The 23338-nt window shown below is 42.2% G+C and overlaps 1 protein-coding gene across 1 annotated transcript; it reads left to right on the top strand.

Moving 5' to 3' along the window:
* The first annotated feature begins 6458 nt into the window (after window positions 1-6458).
* Window positions 6459-18564, top strand: add3b (adducin 3 (gamma) b). Its single transcript, XM_058058454.1, has 15 exons — window positions 6459-6796; window positions 8518-8769; window positions 9341-9485; window positions 11093-11244; window positions 11391-11471; window positions 11871-12020; window positions 12271-12414; window positions 12519-12617; window positions 13597-13770; window positions 15244-15504; window positions 15596-15712; window positions 15776-15865; window positions 15948-16071; window positions 16163-16258; window positions 17668-18564. The coding sequence occupies exons 2-15, from the start codon at window positions 8581-8583 to the stop codon at window positions 17916-17918; spliced, it is 2073 nt and encodes a 690-aa protein (XP_057914437.1). The 5' UTR covers window positions 6459-6796; window positions 8518-8580; the 3' UTR covers window positions 17919-18564.
* The last annotated feature ends 4774 nt before the right edge of the window (window positions 18565-23338 follow it).

The following is a 23338-nucleotide window of genomic DNA, read 5'->3' as shown; positions in this document are numbered from 1 at the left end:
AAGGAGAGCATCTTGTTCTGCTCACAGCAGAGTGTGTGGGAGGAAATGATAACAGGCAGGCAGGCAGGCAGGCAGGCTGAAACGCAGCGTAGGGCCCAAACATGCATTTGTGGTTAAATATAAACATAGCAAGACATTTCCACTTTGCTGCTTTCAGTAACACGGGGACATTACACGGGGTGTAGGAGGTTTACCCCTCCGGTCTGGAGGCCTCCAATCTCCAGAACCTCCTCCGACAAGTCCACTTCCTGTGAGAAAAGGCAGAGGAGCAGTCACCGAGGAGACGAGGGAGTGCAGAGCGTGACGGGGGAGGCAGCCTTTGGGAAGATAGTCGAGATAGTTGGGGGGGAAACATCTGTAATATGACAAGAATAAAGTCAAAATATGATGAGAGAAAAAATAAAATTGTAACAAGAATAAAGGCCAAATTTGACCAGAATAAACTGGAGATTTTAGAGTAAAAATTATGTCATATTAGTAGCGTAGAAAAAATGGGTTCTTTAAAAAAAAAAAACGGTAATGTTTGGGGAAAAGTGTATTTAATTATTATTTAATTATTATTATTATTTATTTCGAAAAAAATATTTATAATTTATTATTTTATTATTTTATTTATACATTAATATTATGTGTCCAAAATCCAAATATTATGGAAATAAAGTCATAATATTACAAAAATAACATTTTTGAAGCTTACTAAAGAAGAAAGTAGAAATATTTGGAAAAAAAACTTTAAAAAAGCAAAAAGGAAGCAAAAAGAGTTCACCCATTTGACAAAGCTAAGAGGCAGTTAGCATATCAACACGTGTTACTGTACAAAACATCAAAGTTGGCCTTGCATCCAGCCTTGTTTGTCCCCGGACCGCCCGCCCGCCCGCCCCCCGATTCAAAGCATATGTAGTATGTGTTTGCAGCATGACTTCATGGTGAACATTATCGCACGTCTTCATCGCTTGACGGGCGTTTTTGCAGCTGCGACTCCAGCTGCAGAGGCCTCCAGCAGCTGCTTTCTATTACTGTCAGCCTCCAGAAACATTAGCCCCGAACAAGCATTTGTTGACTTAAGATGTGGGACGGCGGCTGAGGAAGGTTTGATAATGTACGCGCCTGCAGATGTGCGAGCTATTCAAGTGTAAAAAAAAAAGAAAAAAAAAAAAGAAAAAGTCAGGCCACGACCTGAACATTTTCACCCGTATGAAACACTCCTCCTGCTTTCAATGCTCGACTCGTTTTATGTTTGATTAAATTTTATCACAAGGCCATCATCGCTTTCTCGCTAAATGAATTTTATGATGAATGGTTTCGCCATCAAATGACACAGGTAGCTTTTAGCCAAAGTGAAGGACAGGATGATGTAAACGTGCTGGGCTATGCAGGGTTTGGTGAGGTACGCTGTATGGGACATCATTACAGTGACCCCCCCCCCAGGAGGCCATCCAAACACAGCTGAGACTGCAGCCAACTCCCTTTGCCTAAATAAACAAATCCGTCTCTTTCCACGCTATTGCAAAGTGTGTGCATGATTAGGTGCATGTGTGCGCCGGTGCGGTTCTACGCCCCAAAAAGCTCGGCAGGCACGGATCCAACTGTAACAATGTCAATTGTTCCAGGTTCAAAGTGTAGCCCCGCTGCGCCAGAGCACATTTATAGCGACTTGTGCGCCGATGTCTTCAGTGGGAGCTTGTCAGAAACAGTCGCATTGTTTTGAACCAAAAATAACAACTGCAACTTTTCCTGCATGATTATAGCTGGGCTTCACGCTGATGCACCCTTTTTAGAATCCCAAATACTCCTGGAAAGCCAACAGGAAGCGTTGCCAGCCGCAGCTACGTCTCCCATCTGCACTCGGCGGCTTTTGCTTGTCTTTTTGTTGTCCTGTCCTGTCCAGTCAATAGCGCTACTAAGTCGTTTTGTTGATCTACATGCCATTATGTGCTTCAATGACTTAGAAATGACTTTGTTACATAGCTTCTATTTCATTTCATTTATTCATTTTCTACCGCTTATCCTCATGAGGGTTGCAGGGGGTGCTGGAGCCTATCCCAGCTGTCTTCAGGCAGGGTACACCCTGGACTGGTGGCCAGCCAATCACAGGGCACATATAGACAAACAACCATTCACACTCACATTCATACCTATGGACAATTTGGAGTCGCTAATTAACCTAGCATGTTTTTGGAATGTGGGAGGAAACCGGAGTATCCGGAGAAGGGTAGAGAGGCCCGAGAGTGGGCTTGAACCCGAGTCTCCTACCTGTGAGGTCTGCGCGGTCTCCACAGACCAAAAGACGACATAATTTAACTGTACGGGACTTTAATGGCACCCTGTCCGTATAAAATAACACCGTAAAGATGCATAAGAAAGTAGAACATCATCATTTTAACTACAGCAAAGCATGCTGGGAAATTAGCAATCCATCCAAAACTTTTCCGGCTTACAAATCTGACAGATTGTGATGTTTTTGTAGCTTGTAGCTGTAGCTTTTGCTGGACAACCACACCAAATGTCCAGTTTTGGCCCCCTGTTCAATTGAGTTGGTTTAGGGGTTAGGGTTAGGTTAGGGGTGTTCAAACTTTTTTCCAGCGAGAGCCACATGGTGAAAAATGAGATTTTTTTTCTTGAAATATGTTGCTTTGGACACCCCAAACGCTAGCTCTCACCCTAACCTTAAAGAACTATCTACATCATTCTCAAGGTGAAATGAGCTCTGCAGGATCCGGTCCAGATGTCAGGAGACAGCTGTTTAGAGACGAGAAGGGCAGCAAATGACCCAACATGTCTAACACGTTTGACATTTCTGATCACATAAGCTAGAAGGCTAGAGTTGATATCACTACATGTACCTTGTACTGAGGTTTTAGGGAGTCACTAGGCTGAAATCGAATCCCCTCAATGGCTGCGACATTTGCAAAAACATCTGTCCTAAAGACGGCATAGAACAGACCACATCATACCGAGTGTTTTTCCGAATGTATCCATTTATTTACTTTAATACAATGGCTAAAATACTCTTTTAGGCACACTGTGCATCTTTAGGATCTAAAAGTACTAGCTTTGGTAACCATGGCAACCCTGCTGATGGATACGCGAGACAAAGCGTCTGTTTTGCAGCCAATGAATCATCACAAAGATGGGGCTTTTACAGATCGCTTCCAATAAATGGCATGTTACTCTTTTTTGAGTCCGTTGGTCACGATACTGAACATCTCAGATTTGACCATGAACTCCTTTCAAAAAGGTGAGACAAAACCCAAATGTACGAAAACCATCAGAAAATAATGCAAACCTGATTCGTCAGTTTAAAACAGCTACAAAAAATGCATGGAGACTAACGGTTGAAAGGCCCCTCTGTATATCCGAGTCCCCTTGGGCCCCCCCACCTTGACACTGAAATATGAAATATCTTGTCCAGCGCCTGTTGGCATTGTTTTCTGCATGTAAAACTATAATTATACATCCATCCATTTACTGTACCGCTTATCTTTACGGGGGTCACGGGCATGCTGGAGCCTATCCCAGCTGTCTTCGAGCAAGAGGCGGGGTACACCCTGTACTGGTTGCCAGCCAATTGCAGATTTACATTATTTTCTATGGGGGAAAAATGTATTTGGTTTTCATAGGTTTCATTTTTTGTCTGCCGTTTTGGAATGAATCAAACACCAAAATAACAAAATGATGTATTAAAAGGTGATGAAAGCGGTCTAAAACCCAGCTAGTACTTCAGGTGCAATGGGAATGCAGCATGATAACCCTTTTCATGACTGCAAACATGACTTAAGTCGTCAGTGCAAAAGCTCATTTAGTGCACAAATCAATGGTATCTATCCAGGGAGTACCCCGTCCACCCACCCGATGACTCTACCCCTGGATAAGTAGAAGAGATAATGGAAGGATGATTGAACAGGCCCTTGGCGTTTGCTTGCCTTTATTCGGCTGCAGGAGTAGCTCTGTGACAAGGCCAAAGGAAGGGGGGGGGGGGGGGGGGGGCTTTTGCCTAACGGATGCCGATATGTGATATCTACCCTCATCTGTAAGAAAGCGGCATCCACTAATAACGCTTGACACTTGGTCAATGCCTCCAAGACAGAACGACCTCTCGGAAAACTTCAAATAGTCAGCAAGAACGTGCCAGCGCCAGGGTGGGAGGACGTTCCACAGCTGTGCATGTGTGGGGGTGTTTGACATTCAAGCACGTATGTGGTTTCGATGGGAAATCTGCCAAGAGGAGGGGAGTCGAGGTATCCGAGGTTTGAGGGGTCACGCCGCTCTGGAGGGAGCCGGTTCTGCTTTTCATTACATCAGGCCATATGTCATTGCATCGGCTCCACCCAGCAGACTCTTTCCTGGAATTGTCAGTCAGTGACACAATCCTTCCGTCTCTTACTCCCACAAAGATTTCTCCCAATGTGTGATGTTTGTGTCATTAATTCTGTGCAGGTTTGCAGGGATAATGGTGTTGAGAAAGTTCTCAGAGTCGCAGTAAACTTGCTTGTACCACTTTTGAATATTAAAAAGCGGAAAAGACCTGCAAAGTATCCAGGGGTTGAAACAAATAGACTTGAGGTGTTAAACTGTGGTGTGATAAGGTTCCCCAAAAACACAAGTGGTGTTTGTGTTCTCCGTTTACTAATTATACCGCCATACAACAAATGCAAGATAATGCAGCAGCCCGGAAATAAATTATTCATTCACTTAACTCAAGACAGAGACTGGGCAGACTGAGAGACCTGTTGATTTGTTTCAATTAACGTAATATTGAAGGCTGCACTCAAAGTCCAACTAGTCCAATTAGTATACGTGAGCAAGGGAGGAAACAGGATAATTAGACTAATCATTGTACATTAATGGTCATTTCCTGCATTGATTTGTGTCGGGTTGTGCAAGGAAAAGTCTGATAAAAGGCGCAAAGCGTATGCAAAGCGTATGCATTGTGTGCATCCCTCATTTATCACGGTTAATTAGGTCCAGACCTGACCGTGATAAGTGAAGTATGAATCCTTATTTTAACAAGGCTACAATAATTTCATAGCGAAAGCATAGAAAAACTCTTTAGGACCGTCTAGATACAGTTTTTAACAATATTAAAGCCCTCTAGACATGAAATAAACTTTAGGCTCGTATTCCTCAATTTAGCAGACATTTAAGACAGAAACAATGCGATAAATGTGTTCCCTATGGGAGCTGAGCTGTTCAGGGGTCAGAGTTGAGTTTCATCTTGCCGTGTATTATGCCTGCCATTTTATGCTTATAAATGCCTATAAGGAAAACTGCTCTTTATTTGTAATTTTGCCTTTCATCCACAATCCTTATGTGAGACTTGAACACATTTCACTTTTTGTGCATTTGAAAGATATATTACCAATTTTATGGTTTTATATACATGCTGTGATGTAACAGGCACTTTCATACTTATAGCATTTTGGCATATTTTGGCCATTTTAAGCATTACCAGGACTTCCTTCCTGGGTGCGTTGATTTCTCATAGCAACTTCGAAAGGAAACTCCAATATGTTACGTACGAGTTGTGAGCAAGAGTGTGTTGAAGCTAGTAGCTCGCCAGTTGTGTAGCGATGCGACGTGTCACTACACCAGTAACATCGTTCTTGGGTGTAACAATGTTAATAAAGTCGCTGTTGCTTGGTTAATATGCAGGTCACTTTGGTTTTATCAGAAGGCTTTATACGCCGAATAGGTAAACCCATTATATGTATTCTTAGCTGCCTCTTTTTAGATGTTTTATAGCTTTAGAACGCACAGAAAAGCGAAAGATGTGGGTTTGTGTTTCATAAAGATTGTGGATGACGGCCAATGCCAGTCTGTTGTGTAAATAGTCTTACATGACAGTAGCTTGACGGTATTTAACTTGCAAATGAAGACAAATGAAACATGGCCCAGTCCTGTGTGCTAGCAAGATCTGTTTATCCACAAATGTGTATTGGAATTGTGTCATCCAAATCTAGTCAGTTTCAAAGTGCTATATAGCGTCTGTTATCTTAGACATATGCAGGGTGGATTTTTGTAGTCTTACAAGTGGACACTCTCAGATCATTAGCATTAAAGTGACAGGCACACAAAACATTGTTTCAATATGGCGGTAACACATTTTAACAGCAACATTACGCTAGCTTAGCAAAATGTTCAAATGTGTGTTTCACTCAGTTGGCAGAGCCAAATTTTAAGAATTGCTTAGTATGTTGTCTTGCAAAAAGGATGAGACTTACCTTTTTTCCTCATAAAAACGTCATGTTTCACTCAGGCTTTTTAGAGGAGTGCTTGTAGAAGCTTTACAACAATCAACGATGACTTTTTGAGGCACTAATTGAGGGGTAAACTACAGAGCAGCAGTGTGGAAACATTAGCTGTGGTTATTTAAGTGGTGAAGAGGTGGGAGTGAATGAATCACCCAAGCAGCGTGAGTGAAGGAGGCGAAAGTGTCGCAATAACGCAGAAGACCGAATAACAGCATCTGGGGAGCCTGGAATGGCTTTTCAGACTGGCAGCCATTTTTATTTCGTCCCGCTTCGCAGTTAGGAGGCCTCGTGGGTGGATGCGGGAGGTCACGTGATCACTTTCCTTTTTTTTTTCTTTTTTTTCCCTCCTTCCCACAGAAACACACCCACGTCCTCCTGCAGCCTCTTTCCGCTACGCTCGCCTCCTTCTGGATGCCGTTGTCTGCACAATGTTTCCACAGCGGGGATAATATTCACCTGGTTTACTTTTAAACACTTTTCTGGAGCATATTTTTGCAGGTGGTGAGAAATAGTTCCACCTCCGCGCCGTCTGGATAACTCTTAAGGTAACTTTTGGGAACTGTTTATCCTCGTGCGGGGTTAGCTACTTGCATAAACCGTATTTTTTTGTTGTTACTGTTTTTCTAACTACTAACGATTGACTTTTATTAACTCTATAAAGATAACACTTGCATTTATTTGGATGAATAACTACTCACTCAGTCGCCTTAAAGTGAACTCGTCGTGTATGTGTTGGTGTATCCCTCCACCCCCACGTCCAGGTAGCCCCAAAGGTGCTAACGGCTATTCAATGTAGCTCATTTACCAAAGGGCCGCCTTTTGTTTACTGTTGGCGACGCTTTGCAGTGCTTGCAAAAGTGTGGGATTTTCTCCAACTCTGTCCTTTTTATCCCTCCTTCTTCGTTTGTTTGTTAAAATAGGGGTCCCCAAACACAGGGCCGCGGGCCGGAACAGTGCCTTCAAAAAGTATTCATATGCAATAGAAAAAAGTAAACACCTTGTATACTTTAATGTACACATTTATTGGATGGCTTGTCCTCGTGTGTCATAGGTGAGTTGGGGCTTATCCCACCCTGGACTGGTCACGTATCACCTGTGTGCGTGATGTTCATTGTTCCGTCATTTTTGGATTAAAGTTTGAAGGACATCCCTTGTATGTTTTATGTTGCAACATGCTTGTTGTGCTGTCATTTTGGACTTAAGTTCTAAGGGTATACTTTGCATGTTGTGTGTCGAAAGATGTTGATTGTTTTGGATTAAAGTTAAAAAGGGTTCTGTAATTCTTTAATTAAAGTTAAATGTATATCTTGTATGTTATGTGCGGGGATAAGTTTGTTGTTCATTTTTGATAAAAGATTCAAATATCACTTGTACTATATGCCGTGTGCGGATAGATGCTTGTTGTTTTGTCATGTTGGATTAAAATGAAAAGGGTTTACCTTGCTTGTTGTGTTTCAGACGGTGTTTGATTTGTTATTTTGGATTTAAGTGAAAAGGGAATCCCTGTGTTGAAAGATGCTTGTTATTCAGTTCAAAAAGGAGCACTTGTGTGCAAGAAGAGGTTTGTTTTGCTGTTCTTTTTGGATTAAAGTTTTAAATATTCCTTGAGCTTTGTGCGTAGAAATGTTTGTTGTTGAGTTGTAGTGGATTAAAGTGAAATGGGTAGTATTGTGGGGTGATAGTCGCTGTTATCTCATTTGATTTAAGTTGAAATAACATTTGACAATGGCACTGAAAAAAACCCATTGTTGCGGTTCTTACCCAAATACTTGTGTAAGACTATGATTTTTGGCGCTGAGCACTACCGAAAGCAGATTTCACAGCAAAATGGACAGTAAAACCACGCTGTGCTTGGCACTCGTGCATCATGCTATTATCATATTGTCTCTTGACAACAACCTACAGTCGTGCGCCGATGGTGAGTGAAGGCAGCATTAGATTGCTATGAGGCCCAGAGAGCACATCGCACTATTTTTTAATTGTCGTTTTTTTTCCTTCCCTGGCCCGACAGAAAAGAACGGAACAGCCGGCTCAAAAAGGTTGTTCGGACCTGTGTGTTAATGAATAAAGTGATGCAGAGTGGAGAGTTATAGCAGGGAAGATAAGATGGTTTATTGATGTTTGTGTGCTCATGCTAAATGTACCCCTTTTTGTCCAAATCCTTTTTATTAGATGAGTCACCATCGCGCCTTTTCTGTTGCCTTGACAGCATGTGAATGTGAAAAGCATGTTTTTCCCACTCTTTCTTTTTTTTCATCACTATCAGATTTAAAGGGACGCGTAGGAGGCGGTGGTTGGCAAAAAAAAACAAAAAAAACCCGGCCGGATCATGAGTCTGGTGGAGGTGAGGCAGTTAGCGGGGTCCTTGACCCTGTCCCTGTCCAGCAACGACTCCAAGGAACGCTGCTTTGAGAGCGACCCGGATAGCCTCCGGAGCCGTACCATGTCTCCGGACCTGAGGCAGGATTTTAACATGATGGAGCAGAAGAAGAGGGTCACTCACATCCTGCAGAGTCCAGTACGTAGTGCTGATACTTTTATTCTATTATATTGTAACAATTTAAGAAAATGCCTTTTACTGTCATTTTCATGGTGGCATCATATTTTCGACTTGTTCTCATAGGGTACCCATGGAGAATATTTTTTATGGATTTTCAAAAAGATAGGATTTCTGCTCTTGCATCGGATCCAAGCTAAAGCTAAGATAGATCAGTTCTGACACTTTGAATGTAAAAAAAAAAAATCTGCTGAATTCAAGAAGGCGCAATGAACACATGCCAGCAGAGAGCAAAGAAAAAAGTTGAGCCCACACTCATCTGCGATTGCATAACAGCCCCCCAACAAGTGGCACTTATCTCATCGCCATGGTTACGCCAGTCCGCGAGGCAGAATGCTGGAGCTCTGGCTGACGAACATAGCACGGCTTTGAGATTCACAGGCACCCTCTGAAGGATAAAAATGAAGAGTCGGGTTTAAATAACAGCGCCGCCACCCCCTGTAATTCTCGCACAAAGAGGCTTTTCTTGATTTGTGACTCGTATTAAAGAAGACCTTTGGCGTGAAAAGGAGATCCCTTGTTGTGCTTACAGGTGTTCAAAGATGAACTGGAAGGCCTGATTCAGGATCAGCTGACAAAGGGCAACACCCCCACGGGTCTCCTGGCGCTGAGACAAATAGCCGACCTGGTCATGGCCAGCACCGTGGGAGGGGCCGGGCCCCTGACGTCACCCATCAGTGAGTGCTCCGGCGTGTCGGCAGGCTGAATAGCTCCATTCACCGAATTATCTTATTGCAGCAGAAAAGTTGTGGAGGGCATTGTCAATACGTCCATTAAGCAGCGCTCATGACCGCTCGAGCGAGTGAATCGCAGCAATTTGGAACGCTAATTAAATTAGCCTAACCTCTGGACACAGCAGTTATGTACCGCCATTTTTATTGACATGTATCGGGCGGACTTTGCACATCAGCAAAGCGTGAACTGTTTTGTCAATTGTGTGGATTTGATTGTCGATTCATCGCTTCCTGAAGCAATTGAGGCAAAAAGGGGCTGCACTACTTTGCTGTGACCAGCAGAGGCGCTGTTGACTCAACTAGTTTGCTGTCCCAGGAAGATAAATCCTATGACGTGTAGTAAAAGTGTGTCTTGTGTGTCTGTAGCGTTACAGTGTGACGCTCCAAGAAGCGCTACTGTCCACGCTACCTGTGTCTAAGGTCATAGATGTCATTTATGACAAGCAACAATGTAACTACACTGGCATAGCTAACATTATAACCTTGGTGTCATGCTAGGTTAGCAAAATGATCAAATTTACAGCAAAATGTACAGTCTGTTGCTGACTTGTAGTTGGCCGAGACTTTATTTTCAGATGTGTAGCAAAGCCTGCTTGTTTACATATGTGAAGTGGCGAGCGTATACACGGCTGGTCTTCATTCAACTAGTGTTCTTTGTAAATATGACACCGGCATTGAAACAGGAGTTCAGAACAACAAGGCAATTTCCCCATCCTATATATATATAATTTAAAAAAATATATATATATAATATAAAAAATTATATATATATATATAATATTAAAAATAAGTCCCAGGGTGGTACGGCGGTTGAGTGGTTAGCGTGCAGACCTCACAGCTAGGAGACCAGGGTTCAATTCCACCCTCTGCCATCTCTGTGTGGAGTTTGCATGTTCTCCCCGTGCATGCGTGGGTTTTCTCCGGGTACTCCGGTTTCCTCCCACATTCCAAAAACATGCTAGGTTAATTGGCGCCTCCAAATCCACCACAGGTGTACCTCGCCCGAAGACAGCTGGGATAGGTTCCAGCACCCCCGTTACCCTTGTGAGGAAAAAGCGGTAGAAAATGAATGAATGAATTAATTAATAAAAAAAATCCCTTAGGAATTTTTTTGAACACATGAGTTTCCTGTCCCAGTGTTGAAACTTTGATGTTTTTGTTACATTTCTGTGTTTTCCCATCTTAACTCCCTGAAGTCCTCATTTCTGCCTGCGGGCCTTAATCAAGTTAAAAACGCTTGTCCTGAACTTAAATGCGTTAATGTTCGGAAAATGGCTGTGAAGTCAAACTGAGCTTGGCCTTTTAAAAAGCTAAAGTGCCTGTAAGTGATGTAGCCGTGTGCCGTTAAATGTCCTTATATGGCTGTGCCGTCCCAAATATCCTCTCTGGGAATTCTCAGAGAGCCTATTTCAGGGTTCACATGCCCCCACCCCCCCTGGGGGGCTTTAACGTTTTCCGCGACAAAAGCCAGTAAACATCCTTGTTATGTCTGAAAATGCACTTCAATGCAAACGCTCCTTAACGTAAATGATGTGCTGGCGCCGTTGCAGGCTTGGGAATGGTATCGCCAATTAACGACTTGTATGCGGTGGAGTCGCCGTCCTTCGCCAAAGGAGAGAAGCTGAGCCGCTGCAGGCTGGCCAGTCTCTACAGGCTGGTGGACCTTTTCAGCTGGGCCCGTTTCACAAGCTCCTACATCACCGTGAGTGATAACACCCCGTGTCAAACCATCACCATAACGATATGAGCGTGATGAAGTGATTATGGGAGTACTGGGAAAAAAACAGCTATGATTCCTCATACAAAGTTCCAGTTTTTAACCTAAGATGTCTTCCCCTTTGGGATTAGGTGCGTGTCAATAAAGAGCAGGACCATGTTCTTATCAGTCCCAGAGGTCTTTCTTTTGCTGAGGTGACTGCAGCAACTTTGGTGAGTGCTCCAAACTTCCATATTGTCACTCCTTTGCAGCAATTCCGATATTGGATTCAATGTTAATAAATGGAATATTTTCATAGTGAATGCATAGAAAACCTGTTTATGACTTTATAAATAACATTATTAGAGCCCTGTAGACATAAAATAACACCCCTATGTCGCCTTTACACTACTTTTCATTTTTTACATTACAACTCTTATCCTGCAGGGACTTGATGTACGCAAGCTAGTGAGCTAGCCAACTAAACAGTTGACCTCAAATTCATTATCATTATATATTGGGTAATATGAGTGCAAATGTGACTATAGGGGTGCTAGATGATCATGGTAAGAAAACGTATTTAGAAAATCCTAAAGGTTAGCATTGTAGCATTATGCTTTGCTTTGTTTCAGGTCAAAGTGAACATGATTGGCGATGTTGTGGACCAAGGCTCTACCGACCTGGGCATCGACCGCTTTGGATTCGCTCCCCACGCCGCCATCTACGCCATGCGACCTGACTTGAGATGTATCGTCCACGTCCACACGCCCGCTACAGCTGCCGTGAGTCGCTCCGGGCCGACAGTGACTAAAGCTGCTCTTAAAGACTTACTCTGCGCACCCCCCACCCCCCACCCCGCAGGATGCTCTTTAACGCCGCTTTGACCATAAACTTTAAAGCCGGGCTGTAAAATTCACAGCGTGTGACGAGCATCGCTGGAAAGGCTTTTATTTGACAGCAACAAACGTGTCTCTGTTTAGCCGCGTCGCCGGCGAGACACGCTTCCAAGCTCCTTCTTATTTATGTTAACAGGTGTCCTCCATGAAGTGTGGAATACTGCCCATTTCCCAGGAGGCCTTGCTTCTTGGAGACGTGAGCTGCTTCGGTTACCATGGCAGCCTGGATGATAGAGAGGAGAAGGTGCAGTTTCAGAAAGCCCTGGGCCCTACTGCCAAGGTACTGTCAAGCTCCGAGGGTGAAAGACTCTTTTACACAACTTTTCTTTCTCCGCAGCAGGTACACATGCAATACTAGCGCTGCCCGTGTGCCCTGTTTTCCAGGTCATGGTCTTGAGGAACCACGGGCTGCTCGCTCTGGGGGAAACCGTAGAAGAAGCCTTCCACTACATGTACCACTCCCAGCAAGCCTGCGAAATCCAGGTACATTTGACGTGCGTGGCAAGCATTAAAGGCTGTGATTGGTCGGCTCAGGTTGTGATAGCAGAAGAATGCAAGGCCAGAAGCAAGTGCTGGTCACAGCAGTCAGACAGTCTGCTCCGGTCACGCTATCTAACGTGTCAAGAGGCCAACATGGAACTGCATATGCTGCAACAGAGGACAAATGGAAATTGTGCACTAATAATAACACAAAGCTTTCTCTTTAAGATAAGATAAGATAAGATATGCCTTTATTCGTCCCTCAGTGGGGAAATTTGCATTGCACAGCAGCAAGAGTACAGAATCAGTTAAGCAGTACAAAATACACAACATAAAAAATAAACAACCCAAGTACTAACAAATCAACAATTTTACCCAAATACAGTTTGTAGAAAATATGAAATGAGATGAAATATATAACCAGTCTATACACTATGAGATCTTGCTAGTGAGTTAATATGAGGCATTATAGATACTAATACTTCACTTAGAGCTTTAATATTGCACAGTGAGTCTGGAGTAACTATACTTAATATAAAAAAAAACAAAGTATTACACATATATACATACATAGTGGTGTAGATGTCTATTGGGAACAGTGCTGGTTGTACTTATATAATAATATGTACCTTGTTTTTTTTTTGTGTTTTTGTTTGTGTTTTTCCAACCGTAAAAACATATAAAAATGTCGCACCTGAACAGCTCTGCAAAACACCCGCTATATCTTGAAGGTGTTTAGCCAAATCATCACAGAATTTTGGGTTACGTTGGAGCAAGATCGGTTAAGGAACATGGCCGCCATCAAGCAGAACATCCTTACTAGTAACTAATAACTAACTGTCCATAAGCCACTGAGCATTTGTGTAGTGTTGCTAAATCTTTGGGAACATCCATGCTAGCATGTCTGCCAAAGCTTTCCCAGTGCCAGCCCATAGAGGGCGCCAGAGTTCACTTTGTCTTGACCGTGCGGCGGTCTGTTCAGGTGCAGGCGTTGGCGTGCTCGGGTGGCGTGGACAACCTGGTGCTCCTGGACAGAGAGAGGTTCAAACCGCTGACGCAGGGCGTGGCTGCTGCAGGGGTGCTCATGAGCAACGAATTCAAGTGGAAAGTGGGAGAGGCCGAGTTCGAGTCCCTGATGAGGATGCTGGACAACCTCGTGAGTCAAGCCTGGTCTTTTTCAGAATGAAAGTGTGTTTGGCAGTCGATACCACAAAGTAGTTATTTAGAAAGCAGAAGCACGAGCCAGCTTCAGAAATTCTTCTTTTCAGTCTATTTAAACTCTTATTCCTCGGTGTCCACTTAGACACATTCTGACTGCTGGGGAGATGAATTCAGCTTGTTAGCTTTCAAAAGAGCCCAAAGCCATGCCTCTTTCACTACTCCGCTACTCCAAATTGTTCAAGGGCAGCTGATGTGTTCTTGTCGGCGTTTTAGCACAGAAAAATCCCACAATTCTAAGACGTTCAAGAAAAGGACTGCATCCATTTGAAAAAAATATTATACTCTACGTTGTAAAGCTGAAGTTAAAAAAGCTGAAGCTGAAGGCCAGCAGCACAGTAAAGTACTAATATTCAATCCTGTAGTATCACAGGATTCAAGTTGTGATGCGATGACTGCGAGACTACAGTTTCAGAGTTTATGACCGAAAGTCGTAATTTTAGGAGAATATGAAACAATAAAAATCACAACTGCAGGAGAGCATTCTTGTAGTCTGATGAGAATAAAGTTGTATTTTCATAAGGAAAAAAATACAAAACAAATTTTTGAAATCACAATTTGGTGAGAGTTTAGTTTTCAATATTATTTAGGAGAAAATAAATAAAAAAATAAATAATAATAATAAATGTATTTATTAATAATAATTAATTATATATAATATAATAATATTATTAATGATTATTAATTTATAAATGATTAGGCTAAATATTGTGAAACAATAAAACCCATTCGGTTAAAGTTTCTGTAGTGATTTTTATGAGGGAAAATCATTTTAGGAGAAAATTAAACTTAATCCTGGTTTTATGATAATAAAGTTGTATCTAAAATCTAATAAGTTGACAATTGTATGACAATAAAATTATCATTTTAGGTGAAAATAAAACAAAATTTGAATTTTAAGATCAATGTTGCGCAATTCTTTTAGAATTACAAAAAAAATCATTTTTGAACATCACAATTTAATGAACTAGAATTTTACCAAGTTTAGTTTGAGAAAGAAAATAAATAATATGCAATAAAAAATCATTATTATAAATATCATGACAAACAAAATAGTAAAAATCACAGATTTGAGAATAAAGTTAAGTTGTGATTTTATGGAAAAAGTTGTAATTTCAGAAGAAAATTAAACAATGAAAATCATAAGAGAAAATTATATTAAAGTTGTAATTTACAAGAACATTTATATAGAATTTTGTGAGAAATAAAATGGACATCTTAGATGAAAATAATCACAATTAAAACTAAATAAAACTACTGTCATTCTGTTTTTAAGAAATAACTAACTTAGGAAATCAAATTTGAGAAGTTTAGGTTTAGGAGTTGAATAATTTTAGGATAAAATGAATCTACAAAAATCCCAATTGTGCTTTTATGAGAAGGTGCAGGTGAAGTCTCCATGTCCCTGCAGGGCTACAGAACGGGCCACTCCTACAGGAACCCCATCATCCGGGAAAAGCCCAGGTCCAAGAACGACGTGGAGATCCCCGCCACGGTGTCCATGGTGATGCCGGAGGACGGCGAGTCGGGTCTGTGCAGCCCCTTCAAGTTCCTGGTGCAGAAGCAGCAGCGGGAGCGCACCAGATGGCTCAACTCGCCCAACAGCTACCTGAAGGTGGACGTGCCGGAACGGTCGCCCAGCGGGGACGTCAGCCCCAGAACCAAAACCATGGTGGGTCTCGCTCACGTCATCTTTTGGATTAGCCTGCCATCTTGTGGCGTGCTTGAGAAGTGCGCTTTTAAAACATATTTGTGCCTCTCAGTGGATGAAGTCTTCAGAGCCGGGCAAGAGCGTGGGCACCCCCATAAAGATTGAAGACCCCAACCAATTTGTCCCACTAAACACTGACCCCACAGAGGTTTTACACAAGAGGAACCGGGTATGTTAAGATGTGTGATTGCACGTGAGAACATCCATCTTTGACAGCAGATTTTCCTTTTAGATGAAAGAGCAGCACAGAGGAGACCAGATGACAGCAGGTCCCAAGTCCCAGTTACTAGCAGGCATTGTGGTGGACACCATACCGGGACCAGTGAGTGAATGGAAAGATGCGAGAGATGTCTTCCTCCGGTTCCTTTAGGCCGATGCCAGTTGATGCTCTCATCCACGTCTAGGCTTTCATCATCGAGGATGAGGAGCACACTCGCTCTCTTCCCCCGAATCCTTTCAACCATCTGACGGAGGCGGTGCTGGAGGAGTACAAGAACATGGTGGAACGCAAGCAACAAGGCCAAGACGGTACTCTTCTTTTCTCTCTGTGTCGTCCCTTTTTATTGTGATTTCTCAAGCCCTCTGCATCCACTTTTCATAACCAACGTCCTCTTTGCAGAAGACGAAGACGCCACCGACGCAGACGAGATGACCACCTTTGATGGCTCGACCATCTCCCTCTCCCTTTCTCCCATCATGACGCCAACCAAGCAAGGTAACCATAGTCATACTAATAAATAATAATACATTTTATTTGTATAGCGCTTTTCAGAGTACTCAAGAACGCTTTATAGTGACGAAAAAAGAAATTAAAAAAAATACTGACATCATCGACACTTATTGTCACTGTATGATCATAAAGTTCTAGCAAAATCTACACGTTAGCTTCATAGGAGTCTCTAATAGGTGTGGTCCACAGGTGTGAATGTGACTTATTATTTTATCCTTCTAAAATTCTGCCTTTTCCTTTATTAGGACTGTGTTGGAAAATAAAGTTTTGATCATAAAATTGCATCTTAATGAAAAAATTTCCAGCTTTTTCAATTGTAATATTTATTATTGCTATTAGCTTCATCAAACATTAGCTACTACCACTGGTTTCACCACATCACAGCGGCTATTAGCTTCACCAAACATTAGCTACTACCACTAGTTTTGCCACACCACCGAGGCTAGCTATTAGCTTCACCAAATATTAGCTACTACTACTAGTTTTGCCACACCACAGTGGCTATTAGCTTCACCAGACATTAGCTACAATTACTAGTTTTGCCACACCACAGTGGCTAGCTATTAGCTTCACCAAACATTAGCTGCTGCTACTACTAGTTTTGCCATACCACAGCGGCTAGCTATTAGCTTCACCAAACATTAGCTACTACCACTGGTTTCACCACATCACAGCGGCTATTACCTTCACCAAACATTAGCTGCTACTACTACTAGTTTTGCCACACCACAGTGGCTAGCTATTAGCTTCACCAAACATTAGCTACTACTACTAGTTTTGCCACATCGCAGTGGCTAGCTATTAGCTTCACCAAACATTAGCCACTACTACTAGTTTTGCCACACCACAGTGGCTAGCTATTAGCTTCATCAAACATTAGCTACTATTACTAGTTTTGCCACACCACAGCGGCTATTAGCTTCACCAAACATTAGCTACTATGACTAGTTTTGCCACACCACAGCGGCTATTAGCTTCACCAAACATTAGCTACTATGACTAGTTTTGCCACACCACAGCGGCTATTAGCTTCACCAAACATTAGCTACTATGACTAGTTTTGTCACACCACAGCGGCTAGCTATTAGCTTCACCAAACATTAGCTACTATTACTAGTTTTGCCACACCACAGTGGCTAGCTTTTTCAATTGTAATATTTAGCTTTAAAATTACAACTTCATTAAAAAAATTACATTAAATTTAAAGTAAATGTTCTCAGAAAATGTTGACTTTTTTTCATTACATATTTTTTGTTCTTGATTTATTTTTGCATAAAATTACTTCATTAAAACAATGAATATTTTGTTTAGAATATTTTTTTTGCATTTCTCCTCGCTTATATCAACTTTTTTTGGTTATTGTTGCTGATTCGGTGTCCACCCACCGCTGACAGACTCCATACCCAACGGGAAAGACCACTTGTCGGATCTGGAGGAGGACCTGAGCGTGGAGGTTTCCAAGCTGAGCCTGAGCACTTCGGAATCGCTGGAAATCACCACCACCACCACCAAGGACCAGAAGACGGGGGAGGCGCAGACTCCGGAGAGCCAAACCAAGAAGAAGAAGAAGAACAAGTTCCGCACACCTTCCTTCCTGAAGAAGAGCAAGAAGGAGAAGAAAAAGAGCGAAGCGTGCGTGCATTAACGCAAGGGTAATGCCTTCTTTGACCTCTCCTTTGCCACCAGTGAGGGATCCAAACTAGCCAACGGCAGCTGTGGAAGCGAACGCAATGAAAGATATTAGTGGTTGTTTTGACCTGTGTTTTTAACGAGCGTTCAAGAGAAACTTCTGAAGCTCAGTTTTTGTATCTATATCTATTCCTTTTTGCACAACCTCCTCCTATGAATGTATCCTAAACCAGCACGCCCGTCGTGTAACAATGGCTACCAATTACACAGCCTTAGACGGAGGAAAAAAAAACAAAAACATTCCAGATGATTTGACTATGGTGTGATAGCATTAGACGAGTGTGTGCTCCAGCTAACTAATCTTCTACTAATCATGCCGTGATTATAAAGTCATCATAAGCTGCTGCTTGTGTCGTTGCTGCCATCTTAGAGACTAACCCACGAGTCATGTGACCTATAATGTGAACACCCCCAGGGAGTGACCCCGTGTAAATAGTTGGATGTTATTTTGGTATAATGTGAGCGTACAATCTTAATAACTTCTTTGAACACCTCCATGTTTTTATATGTTTGTGTGCTTCTGTTTTTACCTTTTAATGGCAATATATGAGATGTTTCAAGGCAATAGCACCTCCACTATGAAATAAAGCCTTGTAGAAGTATTTGGACACCTTTTTATCCCTTCAGATAAATAACAGCAAAAAGAAGGGGCCTCTTTTTGAAACAATACGCAGTGTGGAGTGATAATTGGCCGTGTGAAGCTGTATAATCAGCCTTCAGCCATGATATGAATGGCTGTTGTCATGGTAATCCGACCGAGAGGGGCTGCGGAGACAAAGAGGGGATTTGGTGTCTCCAACAGGTGTTCATGTTGGGTGGGGTGAGTGGGGGGGCGGCTGGGAGTGTCTCTGTACCTTCACCTCCCCCCATACGCAAAGATGGCGCGTACTAAAAGACAACTGCCGCTAAATAGAAAGACATTTCTTCATCCACACTTGTCCTGTGCATCTTCTCGTACAAAACACGTGGAGGACAATGGATGGTCCTGACGGCACCCTGGAGGTTCCAAGCAGGTGACACACGTCTGGCCTGTCGGCGGAGCTTAACCCTGCTGTGACCTCGGGGCAAAGTACACCCATTGTCTCCTCACAACAACAGCCTGGCTATTAGAGTGACCACACAGAGGGATCGCACTTGCTGCACAAGTGAGACCATTCCAATATTTATTTTCATGGCAAGATGAGCTATTGCTCTCCAAAGTGGTCGGGAATACGCGAGGTATGGGAAGAAAAAGTACGCTTTTGTTGGAATTTTTCCCATGATCCACAATCCTTATGTGAGACATCGCTTTGTATTTGCTGTGTGTTCTAAAGATATAAAAAAAAGGCAGCTAAGAATGCATCTAATGGGACACACCTATACAGCTTTCTGAAAAAAAAAAACTCAAAAGCGCCAAGCTCACATTAGCTACTACTACTAGTTTTGCCACACCACAGTGGCTGTTAGCTTCACCAAACATTAGCGACTATTACTAGTTTTGCCACACCACAGTGGCTAGCTATTAGCTTCTCCAAACATTAGCTACTACTACTACTTTTGCCATACCACAGTGGCTATTAGCTTCACCAAACATTAGCTACTACTACTAGTTTTGCCACACCACAGCGGCTAGCTATTAGCTTCACCAAACATTAGCTACTGCTACTAGTTTTGCTACACCACAGTGGCTATTAGCTTCACCAAACATTAGCTACTACTACTAGTTTTGCCACACCACAGCGGTTAGCTATTAGCTTCACCAAACATTAGCTACTACTACTAGTTTTGCCACACCACAGCGGCTAGCTATTAGCTTCACCAAACATTAGCTACTACTACTAGTTTTGCCATACCACAGTGGCTATTAGCTTCACCAAACATTAGCTAGGACTACTAGTTTTGTCACACCACAGCGGCTACTAGCTTCACCAAACATTAGCTAGTACGACTAGTTTTGCTACACCACAGCAGCTAGCTATTAGTTTCACCAAACATTAGCTACTACTACTAGCTAGTACTACTAGTTTTGCCACACCACAGCGGCTATTAGCTTCACCAAACATTAGCTACTACTACTAGCTAGTACTACTAGTTTCGCCACACCACAGTGGCTAGCTATCATAGTGGCTACCATGGCTACCATCTCTTTAGCATCAGCTTTAGCATTACGTTGATCAAGCAAGATGTGATCTTTGGCTATGAGACCATGCTGATGTGTGTGTTGTTGGCCGTTGAGCTACTTAGCTTGTTAACTTTTGAAGGATATACAGTTCAATAACGTCTCTTTTGGTTTGTGCTTGCGGTACGGCTGTGAGACGGTGTTGAAGTTTATTGTTCTTGTTTGGTAGTCATGGAAACGGACACTTGCCGCACGGCTGTGAGGTCATACTGATGTGTATTTTCCTGGTAGTTCGGGTCAGCTCGGCACTCTTCGAAGATAAGAGTATGATGTTGATGATGTCGTGCGCGCTTGCTGCGGGGCTGTGAGACGGTGCGTTTATGAGCTCGGTTATCTCGATGGATAAACGGATGCTCTTTTGCCTGCATTTTGACCCCTCACGGGTGCACAAAGTCAGAACACACACACGCTCGCACACTCGCATGTGCGTCCTCTGTGACAGCCGAGCCATCGGTGTAATCCTCAGGCTTTTCAGATTACTCCAGTTGGGGTCACATTCTACATCGCGCTACAACGGGTCGGCTTTCCGGCGTGCAGATTGCATTTTTTTGTATGTGTGTGTGTGAGTATCCCGCATGTCCAACATTGTCGATTCCATCCCCCATGACATCCTCAGAAAAGGAAGGGAGGGTGTTACTCTCCCACAGGCGTCCGTTACAGGCCTGCACCACATCTGCAGCAGGCCTGCCATCTGCACCTATTGTCTGGGAGGCACAGCCCAGGCGTGCACGCATGGCTGGCCTTGTAAAGAGCAGGCCCTTTCCCCTCTGTCCTCCCGCGGCCCTCACAGGCTGCAGGAAAAATGACTTCTTAATCGGCGCCACACAACACACGTCCACTCTCAAGGTTACTTTGTCGCCCATTAGGCTCCATGCAAAAGGTCAGGGTTCACGTCGGGAGAGTACGACCGCTTTGCTTCACCGTGCGTAAGCGGCTTTTAAAGTGCTCCGTCAGGCTCACATGCCAAGTCAATAGTGCGGGAGAAAAGCATGGCGAAGCGAGTCAGTTAATTATGATTAATCATCACCAAAGCAGCGATTCATATCAAAATACTTCGTAAATGAGAAGAAACTTGGTAAGAGGTAAGGTACGCTAAAATGCTCACCACCCTCCCAAAAAAGGCTAGCTGTAACGGTATAGGAAAATCATTTTATAATATCACATGAATAATGTCTAATGTTATAAAAAATTAAATATAATAAAATTAAATTAATTAAATAAAATTAAATAAAATGAAAAATAATCACTATTTTTGGGAATGGATGTATTTTGGTCATGCTATGATTATTCCTGTTACAGTAACTCCCTAACTTATTATTATGATGTCATGTAACAGATGTAATGTAATGTAGATGTGATTTTATTTAGTCGAACTTTAGCTTGTGACAACTTTTGTCTTATAACTAACTATACATTTGTTAAAAAAACTAAACAAAAACATTATCCTTGAGACTGCAACTTTTTTCTGGTAGCATAAAATATTTTTTCCACTTTGCTTCCGGAAATATTCCCACTTTGTTTTGTGTAACTTTTCAACTTTGCACTGAAATCTTCATAGCTTGAGGCCAGCGTTTCCTGGAGGCTAGTTTGGATGTTGATGTCTGGAACTGATGTCCTTTTTTGTAAACTGAAACTAAAATGACTTTGTTCTTTTTGCCATGGAATGACGCCACGATAGAGTAATAGTAGTACAGTAAACCTCGGATATATCGGATTCAATTGTTCCCACTGGTTTTGTCCGATATAAGTGAAATACGTTATATGCGTATACTGGAAAATGTCCGTTTTAAATCGGATTTTATCCGTTATAAAAAGGCACTTCCTTGACTATGTTTCCAATGTACCTGGACGCGCAGGCAACGCTGCAAACGCTGCAAATGACGTCGTATAGCGGCCTGTCACGATTCGGCGAATCGGAGCGCCACGATGCGGCCATCCGATATATGCGAGGGAAATTTAATGGAAATGCATTGGAACGGGACTGGAGATTTTGTCCGAAATAGGCGAAATCCGTTATAAAACATCCGATATATGCAATGAATTTTTATTGGAAATGCATTACAGAAAAATCGGTTCTTTTTTATTTGTCCGTTGTGAGCGAATTTCCGATATATCCGAGGTTTACTGTAGTAACGTAGTAACACCCACATTGTGATCCGAATTTTCTTTTTTTTTTACGTGTAAACTTATATGACTTTATTCTTGTTATTCTCATCGTAAAACATGATTTTGCCGTACTATAGCCACTAAGTCTGACTTTTTTCGGAATATTATTCTAAAAATAAAAAATTCTGAAATATTTCTAAAAAAAAAACATCTTATACTTGTCACATTTTTTTTCTTTTTTTTTTTTAGCCGTAATTGTGTTATTTTTTTGTTGTAACATTACAGGTGATTTTTTGTATACTTTGGAACCTGATGACTTTATTCTCGTCACATGACGACTTCTTTCTAAAGTAATCTTGCATACTATAGCAACTGACTTTTTTTACAACTTTTACTTTCGCAGATATATACAACAGTTAATTCTTGTACAAATACCTCTTTTTTGTACTTATTGTTATATTACATCTTATATTACATTTTTCACACTTGTTTTCAACTTTATTGCGGCATTTTTAGACCTTGAAGGAAACCTATTACGCTCATTTTTCGACCCTTTGTATTGAGTTGTGGACTCCTATAGAGCAGCTACACACAATAACCCACAGAAAGCTTTCTAGATTTTCCAGATCTTCTTCCAGATCTTCTAGATTTATTCCAGTCACGCCCCCCTCTGGACACGCCCACTCCACTTATGATTGGTCCCACTCAGCTTGTACAGCAAGGCTTGCTGTGACGTCACAGTGAGCCGGCTCATTTCCAAGTATGATGTGAAACATTAGCATGGTTTAACATGACAACATAACATTCCAACTACATTTAGAAGAGCAGAAAAAAATAATTTCCTGTCATGTGGCCATTTTTTTGTGATAATTTGACTTATTCCTTAGGGTACCACCCTATAAGACTACTTTGTGGTTGTACATTGTATTCTTTTGCGGGATACAAACATGTGGGCTAAGTTAAAAGAGCTGCAGTATTGATTACACTTGACAGTGCCATGTGTTCGATCCCGTGTTTTTTTAAAGCCCACTCTGCACAGACAGCGATGACTCGCCATTGCTAGTAATAACGGCGTGCTAATAATGTAAATGATGCTTTGTTACTCCTCCTCC

The sequence above is a fragment of the Doryrhamphus excisus genome, chromosome 20, assembly GCF_030265055.1.
Source record: "Doryrhamphus excisus isolate RoL2022-K1 chromosome 20, RoL_Dexc_1.0, whole genome shotgun sequence".
Classification (NCBI taxonomy): Eukaryota; Metazoa; Chordata; class Actinopteri; order Syngnathiformes; family Syngnathidae; genus Doryrhamphus; species Doryrhamphus excisus.
This window is presented reverse-complemented; position numbering and strand designations above follow the sequence as displayed.